The 27210-nt window shown below is 41.5% G+C and overlaps 1 protein-coding gene across 2 annotated transcripts in view; it reads left to right on the plus strand.

The window, feature by feature from the left end:
* The first annotated feature begins 531 nt into the window (after positions 1-531).
* The window catches only part of MLH1 (mutL homolog 1), a 30564-nt gene continuing 3885 nt past the window's right edge, over positions 532-27210 (plus strand). The window contains exons 1-17 of one of the 2 annotated variants that reach the window (XM_066627755.1): positions 532-594; positions 2026-2186; positions 2762-2852; positions 2955-3053; positions 7215-7288; positions 9348-9420; positions 11170-11261; positions 12764-12806; positions 14528-14616; positions 15900-16012; positions 17516-17609; positions 18067-18220; positions 18852-19192; positions 19474-19619; positions 21819-21927; positions 24944-25007; positions 26092-26256. In XM_066627755.1, coding sequence (XP_066483852.1) covers positions 2071-2186; positions 2762-2852; positions 2955-3053; positions 7215-7288; positions 9348-9420; positions 11170-11261; positions 12764-12806; positions 14528-14616; positions 15900-16012; positions 17516-17609; positions 18067-18220; positions 18852-19192; positions 19474-19619; positions 21819-21927; positions 24944-25007; positions 26092-26256 — 1863 coding nt within the window. In that variant the 5' untranslated portion in view covers positions 532-594; positions 2026-2070. Of the gene's footprint in view, positions 595-2025; positions 2187-2761; positions 2853-2954; positions 3054-7214; positions 7289-9347; positions 9421-11169; positions 11262-12763; positions 12807-14527; positions 14617-15899; positions 16013-17515; positions 17610-18066; positions 18221-18851; positions 19193-19473; positions 19620-21818; positions 21928-24943; positions 25008-26091; positions 26257-27210 lie in introns of those variants that run through there. The other variant, XM_066627756.1, reaches the window with a different exon arrangement.

Below are 27210 nucleotides of genomic sequence, written 5' to 3' on the forward strand. Positions count from 1 at the left end.
TTCACCTGGAAATAGGCGCTGGATTAAAACGAACATGAACTTTTGCCTTTGCTGGGTTGTCTTGTTTCTGGGTGGAAACGTGTCTGCCCTATGCAGGTCTACTCAGAAATATGTTCAATTGTGTTAAATGAGGCTTACTCCTAGGAAAGTGTGCATGGGATTGCAGCTTTAGAGCCCAATCCTAGGCATGTCTACTCAGAAGTAAGTCCTATTCTAGTCAATGGGGCTTATTCCTAGGCAAGTGTGCCTAGGATTGCAGCCTTACAGCCCAATCCTAGGCATGTCTACTCAGAAGTAAGTCCCACTATAGCCAATGGGGCTTACTCCTAGGAAAGTGTGGACAGGATTGGGAGAAAGCCTCCCATAGCGAAGAGCAGAGGGACCTGCACTCTGCCTGCCTATTTAGTGTCTGCTCTATGGGCGGGGACGACCCTAAAGGTAAAGCGAAAAGAACATCAGACTGACGTTCTGACCATCCAATCGGCGGCGGGCTGGAGGCTTGGCGAACGCCCGCCTGCTGTTTTGGCGCGAGGGTGCTCTCGCGGCTGGTGGCTGGCCGGGGCCTGCGGGTGCCCACTCAGAGAGCGCGGGAAGGTGTGTGTGGGGGAGGGGCGTGGGCGTGACCCCCTCAGGCTGTAGGGTAGCGCTCTTCATCACTCTCTGCCAATGCCTTGGAGTGGGGACCCCAGTGGGGTGGCAGCCACTTAGGGGGCTGAAATAGTTGAAGCCCACTGGACTGAGCACCACCAGGCAAAGGGGGAGGCACCTGGGGTGCCCCTCCAGGGACCAGGAGACTGCTCAGGTGCTCAGCCACCAGTGCCAGGCTTCATGTCCACGGCAACTATTTCTGCTCTCTCTAGTAAGGCTGCTTGGCCGGGAGGGTGTTACAGGGCAGGGTGTGCTGGTGATGTGGGTGGAGGTGGGCAGGTAGGGTCCTGGGAGGGGGTGCGGGATCACTGTCGGGGTCCCCAGTCTCATACTTGATCGATTGATGGGGTCAGAGTGTACTTAGTCTGGGGAATTTATTGGGGCCAGATTGTAATTAGTCTGTGGAACTCCTTGCCACAGGATGTGGTGACGGCATCTTGCCTGGATGCCTTTAAAATGGGATTGGACAAATTTCTGGACGAAAAGTCCATCATGGGTTACAAGCCGTGATGGGTATGTGCAACTGCCCAGGCCAGTGTTTTCTCAGACCCACCAGGTGGGTCGCGAGCCAATTTTAGGTGGGTCCCTATTCATTTCAATGTTTTATTTTTAATATATTAGACTTGTTGGTACCATGACATGCAACTGCATTTGGGAAAAGGTTACAGACCTGTACTTTTAACAAACTACTATGTATATTCTTTTAACAATGATAGTAAATGGGACTTGCTCCTGGATAAGAGTGGGTAGGATTGCAGCCTAGGATCATTAAAAATGTTCCTACTTGATGATGTCACTTCTGGTCATGGCATCACTTCTGGTGGGTCCTGACAGATTCTCATTCTAAAAAGTGGGTCCCGGTGCTAAATGTGTGAGAACCACTGGCCTAGGCTACTTCAGAATGCCAGATGCAAGGGAGGGCACTAGGATGCAAGTCTCTTGTCTTGTGTGCTTCCTGAGGCATCTGGTGGGCCACTGTGAGATACAGGAGGCTGGACTAGATGGGCTTTTGGCTTGATCCAACTGTGCTTTTCTTATGGGTCATGGCACAAAAAAAGGTTGAAGACCATTGCTTTATGCATTGCTCCCTTCTCCAGCATTCTGGTAGAATCGCTTGATTTTTTTCTGCCATCCACCAATTGATTTTCCACCAACTTGTTGGGTCTAGACTTTCCATCAACACCTTATCTTCTAGTCCAATTCCTCTCCTCTTTTTACCACCTCCAAATGCCCCCCCCCATTCCCTTAACATTCCTAGGACACTTTCTCCTCAGATTATTAATAATAATAAATAATAATAATACAGGTTCCCCCTTCCATGATTTGAAAGCATCTGTGATCTTCAAGTGATAACTTTTTCTGCCATCATCCTCTTAGGAAGGGGACTCATAACCCCACCCACAACCTTCTGTGGGAGACATCATGGCTCTGATGGCTGGAGTGATCCGTCGTCTGGACGAGACTGTGGTGAACCGCATCGCAGCTGGGGAAGTCATTCAGAGACCAGCAAATGCAATTAAGGAGATGCTTGAGAACTGGTAATGTTGTCCTTGCAGACAGTTTCGGATTTGCCTGGGGATGGAGAAAGGGTGATGACTTGACAAGCGCAGATCACTGGCTCTATATGGCAGAATCACTCTGGTGTGCAAAGCAGGCATGGATTGTATTCCTCAACCAGATTATTGTCAGGTCTAGGTTAACGGAGGGGGGGCCCTTTATGACATGCCTTTGGTGGAATCCCTGTTATTGTCTTCCCCTGCCCTCCCCGTTGTTCCAACAACAGAGAGAAGTCAAGGGAGTGTGTGTCACAAAGGTGAGGTGACAGATTGTGTACCCTCTTGCTGTCTTTGGGTAGCATGATGAGGAAGATTGCTCCCCATGGTGTGACCTAGAAAGAGCACAAGCTGCTACCTCTGCCTGTGATCCTTCCTTTTCTCTCTGGGCAATACAACAGAGATGATTGGGCCTGGTCCCTACCATTGAGCCTCCCAGAGGTAGATGTTGAAGTTGGGATGATTTTGAGTTCAAAAAGAATTGCAATATGTTATACTGTGACAAAATCCAATTCATGTTTCTGTCCCTGGATACCAAAATCTGTTTCTTGTGCTTATAGTTTAGATGCCAAAGCTACCAGTATCCAAGTCACTGTTAAGGATGGAGGATTGAAACTAATTCAGATCCAAGACAATGGCTGTGGAATTAGGGTAAGTAAATCTTAGTTGGCATTCCAGCATCTCAGCTTTATTTTAGGACTTTGGAAATGACTCAAAAATAATTACTGACTCATGACTGTCTTCCTTCTGCAGAAAGAAGATATGGATATTGTGTGTGAGAGATTCACCACAAGTAAACTGCAGACTTTTGAAGATCTAGCTAGCATTTCTACATATGGCTTTAGAGGCGAGGTAGGTTAAGTTTTGAAATGGCATAAAGCACCAATTTTGCCATTCCTTCCTTACAGAAAAGAATGGATGAATTGTGAGCTTCCTAATTTATTATGTTCATTTTGTCCCTAGCCAATCATACTTATGCAGCTTTATGACAAGTGACCATTTCCTCCATGCAGGAAATGGGTGGGGGACAGCATAGTCTTTATGGCATGCATGCCGCCTCAATCCCTTGGTCAACTATCCCTCAAAAATCAAAAGTGTGTGGTCACCTTTTTAACCCCTTTTTGCTGGCTCTGTTCTGACACACCCTGTGTGTTCCCCTCCTCTTGAGCACCATCAATCCATCAGTCTTGGTGTTATTGCTGCCTTCTTTTTTTGGCACAGTTCAGCTGACCTTCCACCACCTCCTGTCACCTTTTATCCCTAGATACATGGCACCACAGATGTTTTACAGTTGATGTTTATGGTGCAGTTTACTTGTTTATGGTACAGTTTGGAGTTCTTCTAGGAGAGAAATGGGAGCCTGAGAAATGGGAGCCAGCTTGCTTGTGGCTGGAGAATGTCAAATGATCTTGAGACACATCAAAATTCCTGCTACTTCAGCCATTTTCTTTGGTTCGTACACGCACCCTACTATATTTTTCTGAGACTGTATTTCAGAAATTAAACCTCAGCACAACTCATGACAATAGTTAAAGTAACTACTTGTTGCTTTGCAAGGGAGCAAGAAGGGGGTAGCTGAGGTGATTGAAAAATGCTTGGGCAATTGTTCTTTTGGTAGTGTTTATCTGCTTGTACTACTGCAGTTAGTATACGGTATTCTTGAAATACCTTGTATTTCAAGAAATACCTTGTATTCTTGAAATACCTTGAAACACCGCCTTGTCCATATTCGGCAAGAAGACCAACAAGGCGGCAGACTGGTTTGAAGCCCACTCTGAGGAGCTGACACCAGTCATTGAGGAAAAGAGGAGAGCTCAAGCAGCATACAAGGCCTGTCCCAATGAGCGCAACCTGCAGGTCCTCCGAGCTGCTCGCAGCAAAGTCCAACAGACTGCCAGGAGATGTGCTAACGACTACTGGCTCTAGCTCTGTTCCGAGATACAGATAGCAGCTGACATGGGCAACATCAAGGGGATGTATGATGGTATCAAGCAGGCCCTAGGTCCAACGCAGAAGAAAATTGCCCCTCTGAAGTCTGCCGCAGAAGAGGTCATCCAGGATCGGGCGCAGCAGATGGAACGCTGGGTGCAGCACTACTCTAAGCTACATTCCAGAGAAAATGTAGTCACCGAAGAAGCACTGAACAACATTGAGTGCCTGCCTGTGCTGGAAGAGCTTGACAGTGAACCAACCCTAGAAGAACTTCACGTGGCCCTGGACTCCCTTGCCTTTGGCAAGGCACCTGGAAAAGACAGCATCCCTGCTGAAGTCCTAAAGTGCTGCAAAGAGATAATCGTCACTGAGCTGCATGAAATCCTCTGTCTTTGCTGGAGAGAAGGTGGAGTACCTCAAGACATGAGGGATGCAAACATCATCAGGCTGTACAAGAACAAAGGTGACAGGGGTGACTGCAACAACTACCGCGGCATCCCTCTCCTTAAAGATCCTTAAAGCTAAAGTAGGAAAGCTGTTTGCCTGAGTTGCACTAAAGAGGCTCCAGGTACTTGCAGAGAGTGTCTATCCAGAATCGCAGTGTGGATTCCGAGCCAACAGGTCCACCACTGATATGGTATTCTCCCTTAGACAACTGCAGGAGAAATGCAGGAAACAACGACAGCCACTCTTTATAGCCTTCATAGATCTCACAAAGGCTTTCGACCTGGTCAGCAGAGATTCTCCCCAAGATCAGATGTCCACCCAGGCTCCTCAGCATCATCAGATCTTTCCACAAAGACATGAAGGGCACTGTTGTCTTCGATGGCTCCACATCAGACCCCTTTGACATCCGAAGCGGAGTGAAGCAGGGCTATGTTCTTGCGCCAACCTTGTTTGGGATTTTCTTCGCTGTCATGCTGAAGCATGCCTTTGGAACTGCAACAGAAGGCATCTATCTCCGGACCAGATCAGACGGAAAGCTCTTCAACCTCTCCAGACTGAGAGCCAAGTCCAAAGTCCAGCTGAAATGTCTGCGTGACTTCCTCTTTGCCGACAATGCAGCTGTCACTACCCACTCTGCCAAAGATCTCCAGCAGCTCATGGATTGTTTTAGCAAGGCCTGCCAAGATTTTGGACTGACAATCAGCCTGAAGAAAACACAGGTCATGGTTCAGGATGTGGACTCACCTCCCTGCATTACAATCTCTGCGCATGAACTGGAGGTTGTCCATGACTTTGTGTACCTCGGCTCAACGATCTCCGACACTCTTTCCCTCGATACCGAGCTAAACGAGCGCATCGGTAAAGCAGCTACCACGTTTTTCAGACTCACAAAGAGAGCCTGGTCCAACAAGAAGCTGACGGAACATACCAAGATCCAGGTTTACAGAGCTTGCGTCCTGAGTACACTTCTGTACTGCAGCGAGTCATGGACTCTTCGCTCACAACAGGAGAGGAAACTGAGCGCTTTCCACATGCGCTGCCTCCGATGCATCCTTGGCATCACCTGGCAGGACAAAGTTCCAAACAACACAGTCCTGGAACGAGCTGGAATCCCTAGCATGTATGCACTGCTGAAACAGAGATGTCTGCGTTGGCTTGGTCATGTCGTGAGAATGGATGATGGCCAGATCCCAAAGGATCTCCTCTATGGAGAACCCGTGCAAGGAAAGCGCCCTACAGGTAGACCACAGCTGCGATACAAGGACATCTGCAAGAGGGATCTGAAGGCCTTAGGAGTGGACCTCAACAGGTGGGAAACCCTGGCCTCTGAGCGGCCCGCTTGGAGGCAGGCTGTGCAGCATGGCCTTTCCCAGTTTGAAGAGACACTTGGCCAACAGTCTGAGGCAAAGAGGCAAAGAAGGAAGGCCCATAGCCAGGGAGACAGACCAGGGACAGACTGCACTTGCTCCCAGTGTGGAAGGGATTGTCACTCCGGAATCGGCCTTTTCAGCCACACTAGAAGCTGTTCCAGAACCACCATTCAGAGCGTGATACCATAGTCTTTCGAGACTGAAGGTTGCCAACAATCAGTTAGTGTAGATCAGGGGTGTCCAAACATTTTGGCAGGAGGGCCACATCATCTCTCGGACACTGTGTTGGGGGGAAAAAAAAGGATGAATTTACATTTAAAATTTGAATAATTTACATAAATGAATATATTAGAGATGGAACTTATATGAATGAATGAACTTGCAGTAGCTCAAGGCCTATAAAAGGCCTTGCACAAAGCAAGGCCAGCCTTCCCTGCCACGTGAAACACCAAGTAGTGGAGGGAGCCCTTGTCCCACAGCTCAGGTGAGAGGTCGAACAGTTGTCCTCACACTGAGAGCAGTTGTGTCGGGCCAGCACAGACTCCAGCAAGCCTCTGGAGGGCCAGAGGCTCATTGGAGACTAGGGGCAGGCCAGATTGGGAGCCCCCAAGGGCCACAAGTGGCCCCCAAGCCAGGGTTTGGGTACCCCGGTATAGATTGCTGTTAGTATAGAATTCAAGAATTATATGCCTTTGGAACATCAAACACATTGAAGGTTCAGATGTTTATGAATGTCCTATGCAAATTGCACAAAATTATAGATGACCATATTGGTCTGTTAAAAGAAAAATCCACAGTCCAAAGTGGATGAATGCCTTTCATTAGAACCAAACAATAAGTAAAAAATATCAAATCGCAAGCTTTTGAATCTAAAAGCTACATGGAGGTTAGACAAAGGAAGTAAAAACCGGTTGAACCACCCTCCCTGTCCCCCCCCAAATTTAGTCTGTAGGGGCCCAATCCTATCCAACTTTCCAGCGCCGATGTGGCCGTGCCACCGGGGTGTGCAAAGCATCCTGGGGGGGGGGCAATCATGGAGTCCTCCTCAAGGTGAGGGAACATTTGTCAGTTAATCAAATATACAAATTCTTTGTCTTAATGGTAGAGATCCTTGGGGTGTCTGATTAATTGATGATGATGGAGACTACTATTGAACTCTGATTTAGCATTAACACTTAGTGGAACCTTTAACGTAGATGTTTGAACTGATATGACTTGCCCAGTGTGTAAAAGTGAATTTCTTTTGCACTACTCTCTTCTCTAGGCATTGGCTAGTATAAGTCATGTTGCCCATGTCACCATAACAACTAAAACAGCAGATGGAAAGTGCGCATTCAGGTAGGTGCATTCAGTCTTAATCTACACTAAACTTTTAGGAAAGAGTGTAACTGCAAAAAATGTTCTATTTATTTAGAATATTTCGGTCCTGCATTTCAGTTCCACTTAAAGAACTGAAGAATTTCCAAGGAAATCAACAACTAGTTGTCATACAATAACATGTTAATAATGGGTAATAAAAAGATATGGGATAAAGTAAAAGCACAAGCTGGGCCAATACAAGGACAATAAAACTACCAAAATCTGAGTCAGCAGTTTAAAGCTAGATGAAACAAGTGGCTTTTCGTATTTGCCTGAGGGCCCGTTGGGCTTCATAGGGAAGGGAGTTGCATAATTCGAGTACTGTTACTAAACAGGCCCTGTCATGAATGATTACCAGACAAACTTCTGCTAGAAGCAGAAAGTGGAGCAAGGCTTCTGAGGAGAAACATGATTTGCTCATAGGCACATATGAGAGAAGGCAGACCTTCAGACAGCCAGATCCAAAGCTGATCAGGGCAGTAAAATAATAACAAGGACTTTGAATTGTGCTTGGAATCAACCTGGAAGCCAGTGAGGATTGAAAAGCACTAGAGCCAAGTGCTCCAGTTGTCAAACCCTGGACAATAACTTGGCTACTACTTTTTTTTTTTTTTACTTGTTGACATTTCTGGATAGCTTTCAAGGATAACCCCATGAAAAGCACATTAGAGTAGTTTAAGCTTGAAGTTACTGTTTAAGATGTATGCACTTATGGTAGGATCAGGCAGAAGGAATTTACTGGTCGATCTCTGGATTTTTAGTAAGAGTTTATGACGTAATAGTAAATAAATAGCTAGCAGATAAATAGCTAGCAAATAAAAATGTTAATATTAAGTAGTTTAAAGGTAGACTTATTTTTTAAAAATCAAATATGCTAACTATAGTTTATGCTAACTATTGTTAAACGGTTAACTAAACCGCAAAATGTTTAGTAAATGTTTCTAACTTTTGTAAATGAGACTAATTCAAAGTATCACTTTACCTGCTTTGTTTTTCTTTAATATCAGTATTGGCACTTTTATATGTCAGATTCTGTAGAATGCAAGGAGCAATAAGCTAAGTGTTAATATATTTGGGGGCCCCATATACATGGGGGCCCTGTATCCACGGTTTTGCTTAACTGTGGTGGATTCCGGAACAGGCGGGGCATGCCTTTACAATACTTTGAACTACTTCTGCCTGCAAAATCATAAGGTGTATTTGAGTAGCACATGAAATGGGCAGGTGGGGGGAGATATGCTGGGATACAAATCTCTTTCATAACTTCATTCTGTGTTGCATATAATATATTCGGTAGTGAGGAAAAAGCACTCTGTATGTACTCTCTGATAAACAAAGCATGAAACATAATTACAACATATCTTGCAAAAACAACCATAATTTTTCAAATCTTCAAGTGGCTAATCCAAAGGAGACTTATTTTTTCCTCTTCCTCAATTAATTCAACTGAATGATGCTGAAGAGAATTTTTTATTTTATTTTATTGATGTTTAATTTTTTAAAGTATGCATTCCACTTATATTTACATAATCATAGATCAACAATCTTTTTTCCCCTTTTTTCCCTCCCCCTATGAACAGTGACCATTAACATTAATGGATAAAATCCATATACTGTTATAATGGTTAAAATCCAAAAGGTGTGCTTATGGCTGCAGATATAAATACTTTATGTTAATTGTTCATGGGGGGAGGGAAAAAAGGGGGAAAAATGTTGATCTATGATTATGTAAATATAAGTGGAATGTATCCTTTAAAAAATTAAACATCAATAAAATAAAATAAAAAATTCTCTTCAGCATCATTCAGTTGAATACTTGGCCACTAGAGGTCACTCATTGCATCACTGGTGAAAAGAAAATCTCTAATGAACAGCTACTGTTGCCGTTGTTTTGACTTCTTCAAATCTCAGTCTACAAATTTTTATTACCGTGCAGAGTTTAGATTATCTTCCTAAATCACTTGGCATGAAATAGTTCTTGCTGGACAATTTATTAGCTGATCTGGATGCCTAACTCTCTACTTCGTTCTGTTCTTAGGGCAAGCTACTCTGATGGAAAACTGAAGACAGCCCCTAAACCTTGTGCTGGAAACCAAGGGACTCAGATCACAGTAGGTTACTTGCTCTTTCTTTTATGCTATATTGGAAAGATACTTTACTGGGAATGTATCTTCCCACTCATAATAGGACATTACTAGGATATTGAAGCTGTATAGGAAACAGCCCTGCTAAACACCTTGATATGTGTTATTAGAATAACCATTAGAATCAGAGATTCAGGACTTAGGGCACAATCCTAACTAACTTTCCAACACTGGCATAACTGTGCCAGTGGGGTATGTGCATTGCCCTTATGCCAGTGCTGGGAAATTGGTTAGGATTGCGGCCTTAGTGTCAAAACCTTTTTTTAGGGCCAGCATTCAACCCTAAAACAGTGACAGAAAGAATACCTGTGAGCATGTGCAGAATACTTTCTTGTACTACTTAATAAAGATAAATAGTTTCTAAGAATAAGACAGGGAAGAACTTTCAGATGAGAGGTTAAGACTTCAAGCAATTTTGAGCCCTTGAACCTATTCATCTAGAAATATTTTAAAGGATATCCTTAAATATGAAGCAGGAGGTTTGTGTATTACTTCATGGCATTTTTTGCATTAACTTTATTATTTCTTGGAATATTTATTTTTCACATTTTTATACTGCCCTTCCTCCAAGAAGTTCAAGGTGATGTACATGGTTCCTTCCATCCTTTTGTCCTCCTAACAACCCTGTGAGATAGGCTGAGAGATAGTGACTGGCACCAGGTCATCCAAGAAGCTTCATGGCTGAGCAGGGATTTGAACCACAATCTCTGGTTTAAGTTCAACTCTGGAACCATACACCATCCTTATTCTTAGAGATACATATTTGTGTAGTAAACACTGGGACCAGAACTAATTATCTGTGTCTTTCTCAGTTCTTTAATTCCAGGGCACATTTTACAAAATTTCTGAAAGCTTTTGGGACCAAAGCAATTTCTTTGTAGAGGTGAAGGCCACAGTGCTAATATCTACTAATTACATAATGCCCATATACGCACAAATGGTGCTTGAGGGTACGTTAATAAGACATAGTTCTGGTTTATATTCAGTGTGTTATATTTAGAGCTTCAAAGGGCTCATTCAGAAGGAGCTGCATTTCCTTTGTGGGGATTTTGCCAGAGAATTTAACACTGTAATGTAATTGTAGATGTAAGCGTGATGTAAGATGAGTGAAAATGCTGCAGTATCAAGAGCAAAATTTTACTAATTGTTTAAATTTTGGTTGTACTTCTTAAGCACCATCTCATTTAGGCTGGCTCAGTAGTGACCCATGTTCACTTTCTTCAAACAGAAATCTATTGCAATAACTCTTCACAACTGATTCCTAGAAATATATCTACATTTCTTTGACTTGGAGACATAGATGAACTATATAGATCAAATTATTTGAATTTTAAAATGTTGCTCTGCTGTTAGTTAACAATGTTCATGTTGTTTTTTTACTTATAATAATGTCCAGCAAGGAGAAATAAAAAAGATTTCTACATTTAGACCTGCTTTCTAGAAAGTATAGTAGGATAAAAGAAAGGGTGGGGAGCAGGGAATGCTGAAGGATGCTGTTGACAGAGGCCCTGCTCTTGGCCCTGCTCTTGACAGGCTGTCAGCACTGTGGGAGTTGACAGCACACATCTGTTAAGTGATGCAGGCAAATCGTGTCCACACCTCATGGGTTGGCAAGAGAACAGAAAACTGCGTTCAGCACAAAAGGGCACTGCAACATGAGCTGTGTCTCTGGGTTTTGTTTGTTCTGAGCTTTCTTTTGTTTGTTTTAATCTTCAGGTTGAGGATCTTTTTTACAATGTGGCCACCAGAAGAAAAGCTTTTAAAAGTCCAAGTGAAGAATATGCAAAAATACTGGAAGTTGTTGGCAGGTAACACATGAAAAGAAGAGATTCCATCTTGTATTATCTGCATGTTTTGTTCCTAGTTGTTAGATTTGGAGCATTCTTCTGCTTCTAGCCAAGAATGACATCTCTTGATAAGGTAGGAACCCAAAATAGCAAGAGGTGCCTTTATGCTGATGTCAAGATACTGGCACTGGACTGGAATTTTAGACTTGAGAGGAAGCCAGCTGAACCTTTGCATAACATTTGCATCATCTAACATCCACACAACAGTTGAGGAAAGACTCCACAACTGTTTGTGCGTATATTTGAGACAACAGTAGAAAGGGGAGAATGAAAGTGAATTAATTCCATTGTAGTTACCAACTTGGTGAGGTTCTTCTGCCACTATGGTTGTAATGTATTACTTGCGAGTTATGTAGCTGACAGCAGATGATTAAGCATTCCTCATAGTTTAATTTTTGCTGTTGGAGTTATGCAATTGCCCTACATTTTCTAATGTATAGCAAAATGATTTGCATGCTGTGATATCTCATTCAATCGCTATATTCCTGTTTCATTGACTGCTGCTTCTGGAGGTGGGGAAATTCAGAGAATGATGCCATGGCTTCTGTTTGATTGTACTGCATGGTAACTGTGGAGAGAGAAGGATGTGGTGACTTTGTAGGTGTTGCTTTCATTGGCAACCACATGGCTTCCCTAGCTTCTAGTTCTGCCCTTAAGAGAATCAAAATGTGATGAAAACCAATTCTGATGTCTTTTGCTAATGGTTTGTGCAGTGTGTTTGACAGTGTAGTTGTATGCTCCAGTTAAGCCATGAGTCTAAGTACACTGGCTGAACTGGGGTCTTTATCCTAAACAAGTCCAACATAAAGGAGAAGGAGCTAAGAAGCACTTCGAAAACCCTATAGAGGGGTAACTGTCAGCTGCTTTCTCAGCATGCATGACAGTATCTTCAGTATGTACCGATCATGGGGGTAGCATGCTGACAACACCCCCACACAGGTGGAACATGATATTCATCTGTCAGTTGGAGAGGAGAGGGAGGCTGGGTTCCATGGTAACAGCTCTGCTTCAGGAGAGCAAGCAGCAGGGCCCAGCAGAGTTGCAGTTGGGTATGGTGTGTGAGTGTGGCTAGATGGGTGGGATTGGACATCAGTAAAATGTTATGTTTATGTTGGGGTCAAGTCTGTTGTTTGGAGGGCATGTGGTGTTAGTGACTTCCTTCCCATACAACATCCCACCTGTGTCTCCCACCTCATTTTGAAGCTTATACCAACTGGAGTTGCATTAGTGTTTGGGGGCACATCTGTGTGGAGTTATGCCAGTGTCAGAGCAAACTTCTGCTGATGTAAGGGTGAAGTTGGTGGTGTAGTGTAATTGGATTGCAGTTCCACTAGTGTCTGAGAACTTGTAGCAGATCTTCTGCTGCTCAGAATGATTTTTTTTTTTAAGCGTAGCATTGCACTGTGAGAATCTTTGCCATTCACTGTTTTGCATGCTGTAGCTTTGGGGTTTGTTTTTTTCAGGTATGCAATTCACAACTCTGGCATTAGTTTTTCGGTTAAAAAGGTGAGTAAAACCTTGGTTACTAAAATAGAGATCTTGGTACCTGTTTGCTAGATTTTTTTCTTTTATTCAGTGTTTGAAACATGCAAAGTGTTAAACCACAAATTTCTAAGTTAAAACCATTCTGTAGTTTTAGACATAATATAGTAATGGCTTTTTGCCTATCTGGCTTTTGAAAAGGTTAGCCAAATTTATTGAGCGAATGGCTTAAAACATATATTAGCCATGATAACTAAATGGAACCTTCACATAGGGAGGTGTTATACCTCTGAGGGCCAGATGCTTGATGCAAACCCCAAAGGAGGGCTTTTGCTTTCATGCTCTGCTTTTGAGTTCTCCAGATGGGTCTGGTTGGTTACAGCTGGAAATGATGCTCAGTTTCATGAAAGACAGACAGTTACTGTAATGCAGTGGTACTCCAACTCTCAGAGAGTTCAAGCCCTGCTGTGAGTTCTTGCGAGGGAAGGCAGTGACATGATCCCCTGGATCAAGTATGCAATTTTTGCATGATCCCCTGGATCATATCACTTTGGAGGGGCACAGGGGCTTGCTTTGACTTACCAGAGCCTGCAGCAGGCTCCTGGGAGTGCAGGGACCCTGCGCAAGCCTCCACCTTGCTCACCAAGATGTGGACAATGTAAAAATAACGATTGCAATCCATTTCCGGTTTCATGACTGCAAGCCAGAAGTGGGTCGCAATTGTTATTTTGAGTGTCTCCACATATTGGGGAACCCTGCGGAGGTTCACACAGGGCTCCCTGCACTCCTCCTCAGGCTGGGGCTCATGATGCTCCAGTTTAAGAACCTCTGCTGTAATGACATGGGACTTTTTGAGCCTGGTTTTAAGCATATGCTTGCAATAAAGGGTAACTCATAAGAATGAGCAACAAGGCAAATTGGTTGCTGTCAGTTGCTGACTAGGGATGCACTGTGTTTGTTTGTTTTTCAGCACACGAACATGTGTGCAAAGGTTGCCCATTAAAGTACCAGAATCATCAAAGTGCAACCATTTAGCTTCTATTTGTGGTGTATGTATATGTTGTAATCTGTAACGTTCAGGGCTCAAAAGTTGCATACTTTCTTGGGAGTAAATCCCATTTAATATACGATGGGACAAACTTTTGAGTAAACATGTATAGGATTGCATTGTAGGGCAACCGTGCAAGTTTATGCATGCTTAACCACAAGTATGCCTCAGTATGTTCAGTGGGGCTTACTCCCTTGTCTATGTGTTTAGAATTGTAGCCTAAATATGTGTTTAGGAAACCTGAAGTACATTTTAAACGGAACATTGCTTGGAACAAAAGCTTTGCTATATTCATCAAGGAGCATATTTGTTGTGTTGCTGTTTAGTTTTGCCTTTGTTTTACTACAAGACTCTAGAATGTCTTGTACACATTGTCTACAAGAATGGCAGGACATGGTTTTTGAAAATAAAACAATCTTATTTTGGTACACAGGGGAAAATGCATGTTTCAGCTCAATCAGGGCATAATCCTAACCAACTTTCCAGCACTGAGGTAAGGACAATGCAGCTCTGAGGTAAGGGAACAAACATTCCCTTACCTTGAGGAGGCCTCTGTGACTGCCACCCAACTGGAGCATACATCACATGCCCCATTGACGCAGCTATGTCAGTGCTGAAAAATTGGTTAGAATTTTGGCCTTAATTTTCTTCATATAATAAATTCAAGGCAAATTGATGGTAAATGTCTTGTTTTTAGCAAGGTGATACGGTAGCAGATGTGAGAACACTCTTCAATGCCACAACAGTTGACAATATTCGGTCCATCTATGGAAACACCGTCAGCAGGTATGCTGAAGCACTACTTGGAAAATGCACCTGATTAGGAGAATTATCTTGGCATTATGTGTTGTGGAATGGGTGACATTATTTTGGATCTGTGTTTTAGGCACATGAACATTTCCAAGAAAGTTTTGTAATAAAATGGTTTTGGCATGTGTTACCTTTTAGTATATTTTTCAAGAAGGACTGAAGAAAACAGGTTGAGAGAAAAATACTTTGCATAGCATTCCTAATCCAAGAGTCAGTTCTTCGTGTGGTGTTCTCTGCATGTGTATCTAGAATGGATAATGTGACATTGGATCTTTTGGTTGTCTAAACTGAATATCCTCTACTAATTATCCTTGAGCATCTCATTTCTCAACTTGACCATAAACTATTACTATAGTAAATGAATTTCTAGTTTTAGCTAACTTTACTTGTCTTTTCAACCACTGTTTAAATAGTGTCTAAAAAAAAAAAGACACAGTGCACTCGTTTTCTCAGTGCCTTAAGGTTTTCAGCTGTAATTGTAGAAAGAATTACTCTTCCATCACTGTACAGAAAACACAAGAGCAAGTCAGCAGAAATTACTTGCTGTCTGTGTAGCCACCATTTAAACGTTAGCATAAAGGTCAGTGTGGAACTGTTCCTAAATTTAGAAATGCCAGTTAGAGCTGTAGGACTTAACAGTCAGTGCTCATGCCCAGGTACCAGCAGCAGTGCTGAAATTGTCTAGTGGAGGTTGTACAGAATACCTGGCTCTAAGAAAATGTAGCTTGATGGGATATGATGCTTCCCTGTACATGCATCAGAGTGATATACAGTAGTAAATTGAGAAATGAATTTTTGACATAATTCATCTTAAGTCTTGCAAATGGCTACAGTTTTGTTTTATGTATGCCACTCTGAAAATTAACCCAACCCTCATAAAAATGTCTTGGTTATTGTGACAAGACTGTCTGTATTAATAACCATAATACATCTCAAAATACAAATATATAATACGTAATACAAAAATACATAATACATACAGTTATGCATCTCTCATTTGCACATATATCTATACACAGACTTCAGTTAATTTGTAGTATATGCAAGAGATGTAAAATAGCTTTTAGATGCATTCTTTTGCTTCAACTTTCTTCATTTCAAGAAAATCATTAAACAGATGTATGAGCCTGTTGTATGAGCCTAATGTAAGATGTGAGCCTGAAGTTCAGCAAGACTTGATTCTCTTGTGTGTTTGGTGATCTGGAGAGATGTGAGGAAGAGGAAAAAATGAATTACAATTTTTTTTAAAATGTTTTTAGAGAGTTGATTGAAGTGGACTATGAAGATGCAGTATTGGCTCTTAAAGTAAAGGGTTATGTAACCAATGCAAACTATTCGGTGAAGAAATGCACATTTTTACTTTTCATAAATCGTAAGTACAAAAGTATGCATCTTTATCTTTGTGGTGTAAAGAAATTATTTTGGGACTTAACAAAAAAACAGAACACGGAGTTGATTACAGCCCTGATACACGTGGCCAGGCACACCTTGGATCTGATCCTCAACAGGGGGATGGTGATCTGGTAGTGGAGGAGGTTAACAAAGGTTCTTTGTCACTGACAGATCATTTCCTTGCAGGCTGTAGGCTTAGGGGTTGGACCTAATTATATGGTCCACCCCAAAGACAAATTGATCCTGAGTGTTTCTTGAGGACTACTAGGGCTGCTGACACATCTACTGCTCAGGTAAACCTCTGGTATGAAGAAATGGCTAGCTCAACGGATCAAATTGCTCCTGTGTTACCTCTACCATTATGTAGAGCAAAGACAGCTCCTGAAGCTATGGGCAGTTAAATAGTTGAATGATGAAGAAAGGCTTATAATGAGTCTGACTGAACATAGGTCAGAGCACATATTCCATGGCAGTGAAGAAGGCTTTTTTTTTTTCTCTATCACCATCTTGTCCACTAAGTACTGTCCCGCTTAGCTTTTCTGAGTGGTGAAAGACCTGTTATTTTTTGCCTTTGTTTGCTGTTATTATTTGCTCTGATTTGTGTCTGATTGTTTCTATTTTATTGCTGCTATTGGTTTGTCCACCTTTATGTTTTAAAGAACTTTTATCTGCTGTTTTACTTCGTATGGATATTTTATTCACTGCTTGATGTACTATGCTGGGGTTGAGTTTTAATTTATGCTATGTTTTCTATAATTGTTTTCAATTGTACATGCGTTAAAAATTTTTTTAAGATGGTTATACCGGTTTCAGCAAGTCAGAGAAGTCGTCAATCCATTTTTGACTATATAATTGTTTACCTGCAGATGCTAGTTGCAGTCATGCAACTTGTAGTGCAAGCTCAGAGCGTAATCCAGAGAAAATGAAGTTCATTTAAGCATTGCTTGAGTCAGTTGGTCTGAATTCCAGATCAGTAGGTTTCATGTGTTAAAAACTGGACACTTATGTTTAATAAAGAGGCCCAAGTTAAACTCAAATGCAGTCTGGTGTTTTTGTTGAGGGTTGTGAAGGTAAGTAGAATGCCAGATGCAGGGGGGGTGGCAGCAAGATGCAAGGATTTTTGTGAACTTCTGTGCTCCCTGAGGCATCTGGTAGGCTTCTGTGAGATACAGGAAGCTGGACTAGATGGGCCCTAGGCCTGATCCAGCACGACTGTTATGTTCAATATGTGTTATGTATTCGTAAGATATGCAAAAGACATATATAGAAATGTTGTCTGGTTGCATCCACTGACTTAAAGACTGTAATTCGAATGTGAGCACTATGACAATAAAGGTCATCTTGATATGTTAAATGATTGATATGTATTTGCCATTTGTTAAGATGAACAAAAAATGGAAGGCCTACTCTTGATTGGATAAGAGTGTAAAAGTTGTATTACAGAAAAAGTGATGCTGATTGGTTTTTCTTGTTTTTTTTTCAGATCGATTGGTGGAATCAAGTGCTTTGCGAAAAGCGATAGAAACTGTATATGCTGCTTATTTACCTAAAAACACACATCCCTTCTTATACATAAGGTACAGTAGTAAAATAGGTTTGCCACTGAAGACCAGGTGGAAGAAGAAGAAAGGGCAGCTAGGTTAACACATGCTAAACAGTTATAAAATGGTTCAGAGTCTGAATTATTTACTTATGCTATGCAAACTTGTTTGTGAACTTTTTTGTTGCAAAGGGGCATATAAATATTTGTAATCATAATAAAAAGAGTAATTTCTTGTTTAAAATGTGATATGACAACTTTAGGATCATAGTGGATTGCAAGGCACACCATCTTCAGTAAATGGAATAGCAGTGTTAGTGAGAAATGAAACACACTTTAAAAAATAGCTTAAAAATTTTGAAGTGCTTCAAGAATGATCCAGTTTCTGAAAAACTCAGAGCACCTGCAATTCTGCTTATATCACCTGCTCTAATCAACCTGCTGCTGAGCATGTCAGTTGACTGTCTTCCATTTGTTCTTGCATTGCTTTGCAGTCTTGAAATAGCCCCTCAGAATGTGGATGTGAATGTACACCCTACGAAGCATGAGGTTCATTTCCTTCATGAAGACAGCATCTTGGAGCGTATACAGCAACACATAGAAAGCAAACTCTTGGGCTCTAACTCATCACGAATGTATTTTACTCAGGTGGGTGTACTTTGTAGTAGGGAAAAAAAATCCAGTCATTTTTTTCTTTACAGGTAGTTGAGGTGGTGAATATTCAGCATTCAAGATTTGATTTTGTTATGTTCTCAAATGGATGATTGGCACTTTGAGAAGCCCAGCTTCTAGATTGAATTGGACATAGGATAGGATATACAGGTTAGAAACACTGGAGTCCCTTTGTAAAAGCTGCTTGAAATGATGTTAGCAGCTATCTGAGAAATCAGTGGTTCCCAAACTTCTCCTTGCAAGTTGGGAACCCTGTAAGTATTTGTGGAGGTGGCAGCGATGACGGCACAGCAGCGATTGCGACTGCACTGCAATCAAGGGGCTTCTTAACATACCTGAGGGGTAGTGCTGGTGATTACTGCAGTGCCATTGAAGGGCCACTCCTCTTAAGGGGGAATGGCCTGCTTCTGGTTCCCCAGTGTATCATGACCCACCAGTTTAGGAACCACTGTGGTAAACCTTGTCTTGTGAGTAGGCCTTTAGTATTTTCCTGCTCCAGCTCTGCTCAAACTTGTAGAGAGACTCATATAGTTCCAGCTCTGAACTATGTGACCAACAGTGCTTCTCTTCTTTCATCTATCTCTCTTCCATCCTCTCTTCATTAAAGACATTGCTTCCATGCATCACTGCCTCTACCACTGATGTTGTTAAGTCAGCAAGTTCTTCAGCTAATCAAACAGCTGGAGACAAGGTCTATGCTCATCAGATGGTCCGCACTGATTCACGGGACCAGAAGCTAGATGCTTTCCTTCAGCCAGTTAATAAATCGAAGAGTTCTGAACCTGTTTCTGTGGCACCAGAGAACAATAGTAACAAGGAAAGCTGCGAGAGTGTTAGACCACAAGATGTTGAAATGGAAGAATGCAGTGACTTGAATTCAGGAGCTGAGAAGGCACCAAAAGGCCCAAAGGAAAGCCAGTCAATGTCTCCTGAAGCCATACCTGCTAGGTAAGAGTGATCTTTGTTAAATATTTCTGTGTTGTCTCCTTATATAACTACTCTTGCCAAGAAGTCAAGTTGTTACCAAAGGACTATGGACCCAGACTCTGATTTAGACCCATAAGATTTTTTCTGATAAATTGCACCTTTGTTTTGAAAATATGTATGAATGCTCTTTATGTATTTGGTATCTTGAGCAGCTGCTGAGCTGCTCTTGGGTTCATCACAGCCCTCTACTTTGATGACTTTTATGCATTTCCAGTGGAACAGAGAATGCATTTCTGTTGCAGAAAGAGGCAGCGAACTGATGGTGATGAGGAAATGGAGGAACGTGCGAGACAGGAAATGACTGCTGCCTGCACTCCTAAGAGGAGAATTATTAACTTGACCAGTGTATTGACCCTTCAGGAGGAAATTAATAACCGGGCACATGCAAGTAAGCTTACTACTCATCTGTCCTTCCCACTGTGTTTCACATGTTTTCATCGAATCTTTTGGGCAACTTTGTAAATACAGCACACAAGGTTAATGTCTGCTTTGAGAGAGGAATGGTTTGTTGAAATCAACACTTGGTATCTTGTGCATTTCTTATTGTGTACAATTGCTTACTAAATCTCAGAAGCATTAAGACCATTTTTATGCTAAAATGTTTAAAGTCTTTGGATGGGGGCCAGTTGCTGACTTGACAGCTTTTGTCTGAGATCAGTGGAATGTGCCTATGTACCTAACAGCAAGAATTTAATCTTTTGATATACTGCATATTAAGTACAGCTGCCTCCCACAGGTCTTTTTGGGGGGAAAACTTGTTTCCAGAGTGTTTAGAGAACCCCAAACTCGGTAATATGTTTGTATTTTGTTGATTGTCCTGTAGACTGTAAAATCTGAAGTGCATTCAGGACCAATGGCCTGTAAAAATGTCAGCATGGAAAACCAAAAATACTTTATGTGTTTTGGCTACAGAGGGAAGAACAATGAAGTAGTTCAACAAGAACAGTTTTGGTTTTTTGCTGACCAAACCTGGAAAGGGCTAAGGTTGAATCTGAAGGCTAGACTATAGCAGCATTCTGATTCTGGCTTGGAAACACTCCCTAATGATGTAGACACTGAGAGAGAGGGAGAGCGAGAAAGAGCACTTGTTGGCTGCTGTTTACACCCAGTTATGCAAGCAGGTCAAAGGAGCCAAACAAAATTCTGCTCCCCAGTCCAGTAAATATTTATTTTGAAGGAAACAAAATAGCTTGCACATTCTTCAGAGGATGGCTTCCTCTAAGCTGCTGCACCAAAATTCTTATGCGATTGAAGTGGATGAACTGTGTCTGACATTCAGTAGCTCATAGCAGTTGTACTAAAATTATGGAACTTACCAGGGAGCCACTGCACTCTCCTCGCTTTGGTCTGTTAGCATCAGTAGGATACTTGTATTCTGGTAGCTAGATCTGAAAAATTGGGACATAACACCCAGTTTTTAAATACCTTAAAGTAGACATCCTGTTGGCTTGAGTAGAATTTACTCGCAACTCACTAAGCTCAAAGGTTCACTAATTTGTCTGCAAATGTTTGGAAGCAAAATGCAAATGGCAAAATACAGTTTATGAACTGCTCTCTCCTTAGAGGTTTTCTGGCAGGGCCTATAAAGTATCTTTTTACTCTATCCTTTTGAGGTTTTTAAAAAAAAAAAATTAAATATGGACACTCAGGGTCTTTTTAAGCTGATGGGTTTTATCATGCTTTTTTAATTGTCTGCTGTTGGTTCTACTTTTTATCATCCTTGACTTTTCATGAGCTTTTTAGGTCACTTCTGGATTTTAGGAGTTTTTTAAATATATATTTTAAAAAAAGATACTTTATTCTTATATTTTTGCATGGTATTTGGAAGGCACTTTGAATGCCTGAGGGGGAGATAAAGTGGGCTAGAAATTTGTAAATATATAAATAAAATGCCATATCGAAGTATGCAGAGTTTTAGAGACTTAAGCCTAGATATTTTGTTATAAAATGTAACAGTTGGCCCAACTGGATAAAAGAACAATTAATACAGAGTTCTTTGACATAAATATAGTCTTAAAACTATATTCAGATCCAACTTCAGATCCATCAACTTTAGCTGACCTTGTTTGTGGCATGAACCTTGTTGAGATTTGTGGCATAGTTGCAAGTTCTGAGCAGTAATTATTTGATGTTAATCAGGCTATGTTGGCTAAAATTGAAAAACAAAACCCAGAGTGACTGACTTGTGAACTGCCAAAATATTTGAGGAAAGAATCCTAAGTATAGAATTCAGCTGTTGTTGTGTCCTACTGCAAATGCAATGTTTCCTGAAGATCAGCTCTGAGCTCTTAAGCTAGTGCAGACTAGAGTATGGGGGATTGCTTGAGAAAGCATATTCTTCAAGAAAGTGCATACCATTTTAGGAATAGCATTAGCAGCAGCTGATCTCTTGATAACTTAATTTTCCCAAGATAAGAAAAGTACGTACATAGGAGAGGTTCACGTTGGGTTATATGTACTAGAACAGCTGAAATTTGAATTCCATGGTGCTTGAGTAGTTTGATAAATGAAGCAACCAGTTTCTTAAAGGGAAGATATTCCTGATGTCACGGACTCTGCTAAGTGCAGGTTGTTTGTCTTATTTCAGGTCTTCAAGATATGCTACGGGATCATTCCTTTGTTGGCTGTGTTAGCCCTCAGTGGGCACTAGTGCAGTATCAGACTAAACTCTATCTTCTTAATACCACAAAACTCAGGTAACAGTTTGATTCACATTTGATATGTTGCTCTTTTGGCTTTTTCGTTTTAAACAAAAAACTGCTCCCTGTTTGTACAACAGGCTGCAGTGCAATCCTAAGCTGCACTGGTGCAGCAAGGCTGCATGGCCTCTGCTATACCAGTGCAGCTTAGGAGCAGGCTGGAGGTCTCCTTGGGGGAGACCTGGGGGTCTCCGTACCTGAGTAATGTCCCAGCCTACCTTTTGGGAGTACTTCGACCTGCACCAGCTATTTAGCTGACACAATCCAAGCAGCCCTGTGTAAAGACCAGGAAGGGGGTTAGGATAATGGTGGAGCCCTTCCTCTCTGATCCCATTCCCCTCTCAGATCTGATCTTCCCCGTTCTTTCCTCTCCCTGCCCAGTAACACCCCCTCCATGCCTCCGTTCCACTCTCCCTCCACTGCCTGGCGCATCTGTCCACTGGATGCCGCATTGGTGGGGTAGCATAAATGTGCTTTATGGCACATTTGCAAAACCTTCAGCCAGTGGAGTGGCACGTTTCGATTGCAGTGTCGATGGTGTAAGGAGGAATAATCAGAAATTAGTGTCTTGTTCCATCTTGACTGATGTGAGTTGCAGCATAGTTTGTCCTATTATTAAATTCAGTGGAACATAGCCATGACTAACTTACCACAGACACTAGTCTATGTCGATCTCACAGATAAGTCGAGAGTAGGTTTTGAACCAAAAATCATGGAATTTTCTATGACCCTCGGATAAGTTGGAGGTAAACTTGGGGAGATGTCTGACTATAGTTTTATCTGATTTTACCCAAGGCCAGATCCTGAAAAATAATCTACCAGCAATTGTTACCAAAGAACTGTACACTCTCTAATTTATTTAAAAAAAATAGTAGAAGATCATTTTTATTCTTTAACTTTTTAAATTCTGGTCTTCACAACATTTTTGTAAACACTAACACAGTAAATGCACTGTAAACAACATTCCAGTAGAACAGTGGTTCCCATAGGAGCACTCGACAGAACCTTTAAGGGTACTTGGAAAAAGAATTGAAAGATAGCAGAAAGGGCAAGTAGTGCTCCAGAATGCCTTGCAGGGCCAGCAAAACAGGAAGGAAGGTTGCTAGTTAGCTGTGAAAGCCCCACCAATAGTTTTTGGTCATCAGTTCATGTATGAATGGTTGATTGATCACTTTCCATATTATGTTTCTCCTTTTTTATTGTGCTGGTTTTCAATCATCAAAAATTTCTCAGGACACTTCTGTGCGAAACAGTGGAAGAGGCATAGTTTTCAGTTCTTCAAACAGATAAAAAGAGAAAATACTGTGATTAATACATGAAGTATGGGTTTTCATATAGCGGAGACTAAATTATAATCTTATACTTATATAAGGACATATTATTATTAATTACAAACATTTAACTAATATGAGGGGTACGTTTTATGGAAATAAGCTGCCAAGGAGTATGCAAGGGAAAAAAGATTGAGAACCATTGCAAGAGAATCATTAAATGCTTTTTTAAGGTGCCAGAGGCTCTACTCCAGCTCCGGATTTTGCCTCAAGGTTGACTCCTGAAGCCTTTTCCATAACTGGATGTAGCCACAAGGCAGTGGAGGTTTGGAATCAGAATTTTCCTTCTCTCAGATGAGCTGCCTTCCTAGGCTAACGAGTCCCATCTACCCGGTGGTTCTGAGTTGCCAGAACACAGTCACGTTCTGGCAACTCCTGCGACGCCGCTGGAGCCAACCATATTGGCTTCTGCCTTTCCCCTGGACCATTTCAGCTATGTGGAGAGGGGGAATTTGCTGCATGGGTAACAGCCTATCCTCCATACCTACTTTACCCAGGCTTCGCGCACTGGAGAGGACACTATTCCAAATCCACCATTCAGAGCTCTATATCATAGTCTTCCGAGACTGAAGGATGCCAACATGGAGAGGCTGTACATATAACATGCAACTTATGACACATAACTAGGAGTGTACAATTCAATTCACAGCAGAGAGACAAGCAACAAGGAATGACTATAAGCAAGTGCAGCAGCACATAGTTGCAACCCTATTCACTTGGAAGAAGACCCAATGCTTTCAATGCGTGGTGTTCTTAAGTAATGGTGCACTGAACTGTGGGCTGGGACTTTGTTTCAAATGGAAATGAGTATAATATCCTATTGCTTAAAAAAAAAACCCGACCTCTGCCAAGCATTTGCAAAATGGAATGAGGCTGCGGCAGTGACTGCTACAGAGAACAAGGCATGGTTGCAATTCAGTTCACAGCAGAGAGACAAGCAACAAGGAATGAATGAGCAAGTGCAGCTGCACATAGCTGCAATCCTATTTACTCAGAAGTAGACCCATTGCTTTCCATGGGTATTATTCTTAAATAACGATGCACTTGTAGCCTGGGACTTTGTTTCTAATGGAAACAAGGATTACATACTGGTGCTTAAAAAACAGACCTCTGCCAAGCATCTGCAAAATGGAACGAGGCTGCAGCAGGGTCTGCTAAAGGAATTTAAATAGAGCCTTGAATCCTTTTCTCAGGTGGAGAATTAAAGGTTAACTTTGGCTTCAGCTTCTCAGGGAGGTGAACGTGGAGATTAACAACCCTCAAATTATCTCTGCATTGCTTCTTCAACTTTCTCCAACTTTCTTGAAAAGCCCTAACCCCTGAGTGACTTCGAAAATAAGGCAAGGTGATGATCTAAGCTTAATTTGTTGGCAGAAATTTCTCCCCCTGTAGGCGGGTATATATGGTGATTTAGTTATAATCCTGTTTACAATGTGCCAATTGGTTGCAAGTGTCAGTTAGTGACATATATCTGCCCTTAAATTAATACTGAACATTTCTGTGACAGTACAAGTAAAACTTACCAATTTGATTGAAGAAGTTTGTTTATATATCCTGTGTTAACCAAAATTAGTTATCTATTAGGAGTGTTAAAAGTTCTATATTAAAACTTTCCTTTCATAGAAACTTAAATATGAAATAGCTAATGTCCAATTAACAAACTGATTTTTCTTTTTTTCAAGTGAAGAAATGTTCTACCAGGTTCTTATCTATGACTTTGGCAACTTTGGAGTCTTGAGGTTGTCGGTAAGTACATACTTTTTGAATCTAAACTGCACTGCTAAAATATGTAATCTGTGGCACATCTGTGACTTGAGAGTAAGCCCTGTTGAACACAGTGGGATTTGCTTCTGAGTAAACATGCATAGGATTGTATAGCAATACTGTATGAATGAGGTAGTTTTCTCCAGCACTTTTGGGCAGCATTTAAGATTTTAAATTACAGTATTTTCATACTGTACCATTTTAAACAAAAATGAAAGATAGCTAGCTGCTGAACTTTTATAGTAGTGATTTTTTTCTAGAATCCGATTCTGCTTAAGTACTGCAACCATCCCAATTACTAAGAAGTTTGGTTAAAAATACATCTTGCTTCCTTATGTAGGTCTGTAACATAATAGTGTCCAGAGAAACAGTTCTGTGAATGGAAGCTCTCTCAGAGCACAGAAGGACTATTCCACTCATGCAAAGGGCCTATTGTGGGTGTGGAATGCTCCTACTGTGGTCCAAGGGAGTGTCTGTTCACAGAACTGTTACTCTAAATGCCACACACAGTCTTTTATATCCATACATTTTCAGCTATTGTTGATTTCAAAGGACACCATTATGTAACAATGAACTTTTTTTCTGTTTAGCAAATAGGGAAATCTTTCTCCATAAACATTTAATTTACACTGAGGGATTTTAAATTTAAACTAGTCACATACATTAACACAGCATGCAGTGTACTTGAAAAAATCCAGACTACCACAATATTCACAGAATATATAGAAGAAAAGACCTAACTTGACAAGACCTTCCTGAAATTGCAGCAAAAAGTCAAAGTACATGGTAAAAGCACACACTCATCTTAAGAAACCTAAGATATGTAATGGGGACTGGTCTTTTCTAACACAGCTTTTCAATTGTACCGGGTGGTCTCTGTCTGTGGCTTGCTAGCCTTTCATAACTTAAGTGGAAAGTTGTTCATAGCCCAAGATGATTAAATTGACTACCTGTGACAGAAATGTCTTCATGCTGCATGCAAAAGGCAGGAAACAGATTTCTATATTAACCTTATGTAAGCATGAACAATGTATGGTTACTATGCTGTGTATTTTGGTAACACTAGGAGCCGGCTCCTCTCTATGATCTAGCCATGCTAGCCTTAGAGAATGCTGAAAGTGGTTGGACAGAAGAAGATGGTCCAAAGGAAGGTCTTGCTGAATACATTGTTCAATTTCTAACAAAGAGAAGTGAAATGCTGAAAGATTATTTCTCTCTTGAAATTGATGAAGTAAGTATTTTTCTGACACTGAGTGGTTGTTTCTAAACTGTTGGCAACTGAGAAATAGAATATGGTGTCCTCAGATAAGAAAGAGTAGGTAAAGCAAGCTCCAGAAAGGTGGATTTAAACTGCAATCCTATGCACACTTTCCTGGGAGTAAGTACCATTAAACACAGTAGAATAGGGGTGTCAAACTTATTTTACACAGTGATCTGAATAGCAGTCATGGTGCCTGCTAAGGGCTGGAAATAATTAAGTAGGTAATGACCAGAAATAAGCCCTTTGTTCTCATGTAGGAACTCATTAATTGCAAATGATCGAAAATAGCATACCTCATACCTTAAAATATGATAATTATCATGCTGGAAGAACCTAATTATCACACAGACTGCCTTTTTAGCAGCACCACTTCTGCAAAGGCATCTCTTCACAGTTTAGCAGTTGAGAGGTACTCTGAAGTGATGCCTCAGCAGAAGTAAGACTGCTGAAAGGGCAGCTACACAACAGCTGAACTCTTCCAGTGCCTTGGAAGCATCTCCTTCTCTCATCCGTCCTGGTCTATGACTTCCCCCATAGCGTTCCTTGTCTTTTGGGGCTTCCTACCATCTCTCCGTCCCAGAGCTTTGGCAGTGCTGGGATCCAATCATCACATGGGTCTGATAAAGAGCTTCCAAGGGCTGTGTCTGGCCTGCAGGCCTTACGTTTGACACCCCAGCAGCAGAACTCCTTTCTAAGTAAGCATACATAGGATTGCACTATTAGGCAAGATTTTACAAGCAGTTTGGCAGTGGGGGAAAAACGCTGTAGAGATGGGCTTTGGAATCTATTTCCTGACAGAATTCTAAACAAGGCTTTTATTATTAAAAATATTTATATACTGCTTTTTAACAGTTCAAAGTGATTTTCATAGCAAAATACTGAGAAGGCAATCACAGATTTAGGACCCAATCCCATCCAGTTTTC

This window comes from Tiliqua scincoides, chromosome 5, assembly GCF_035046505.1.
Source record: "Tiliqua scincoides isolate rTilSci1 chromosome 5, rTilSci1.hap2, whole genome shotgun sequence".
Taxonomy (NCBI): Eukaryota; Metazoa; Chordata; class Lepidosauria; order Squamata; family Scincidae; genus Tiliqua; species Tiliqua scincoides.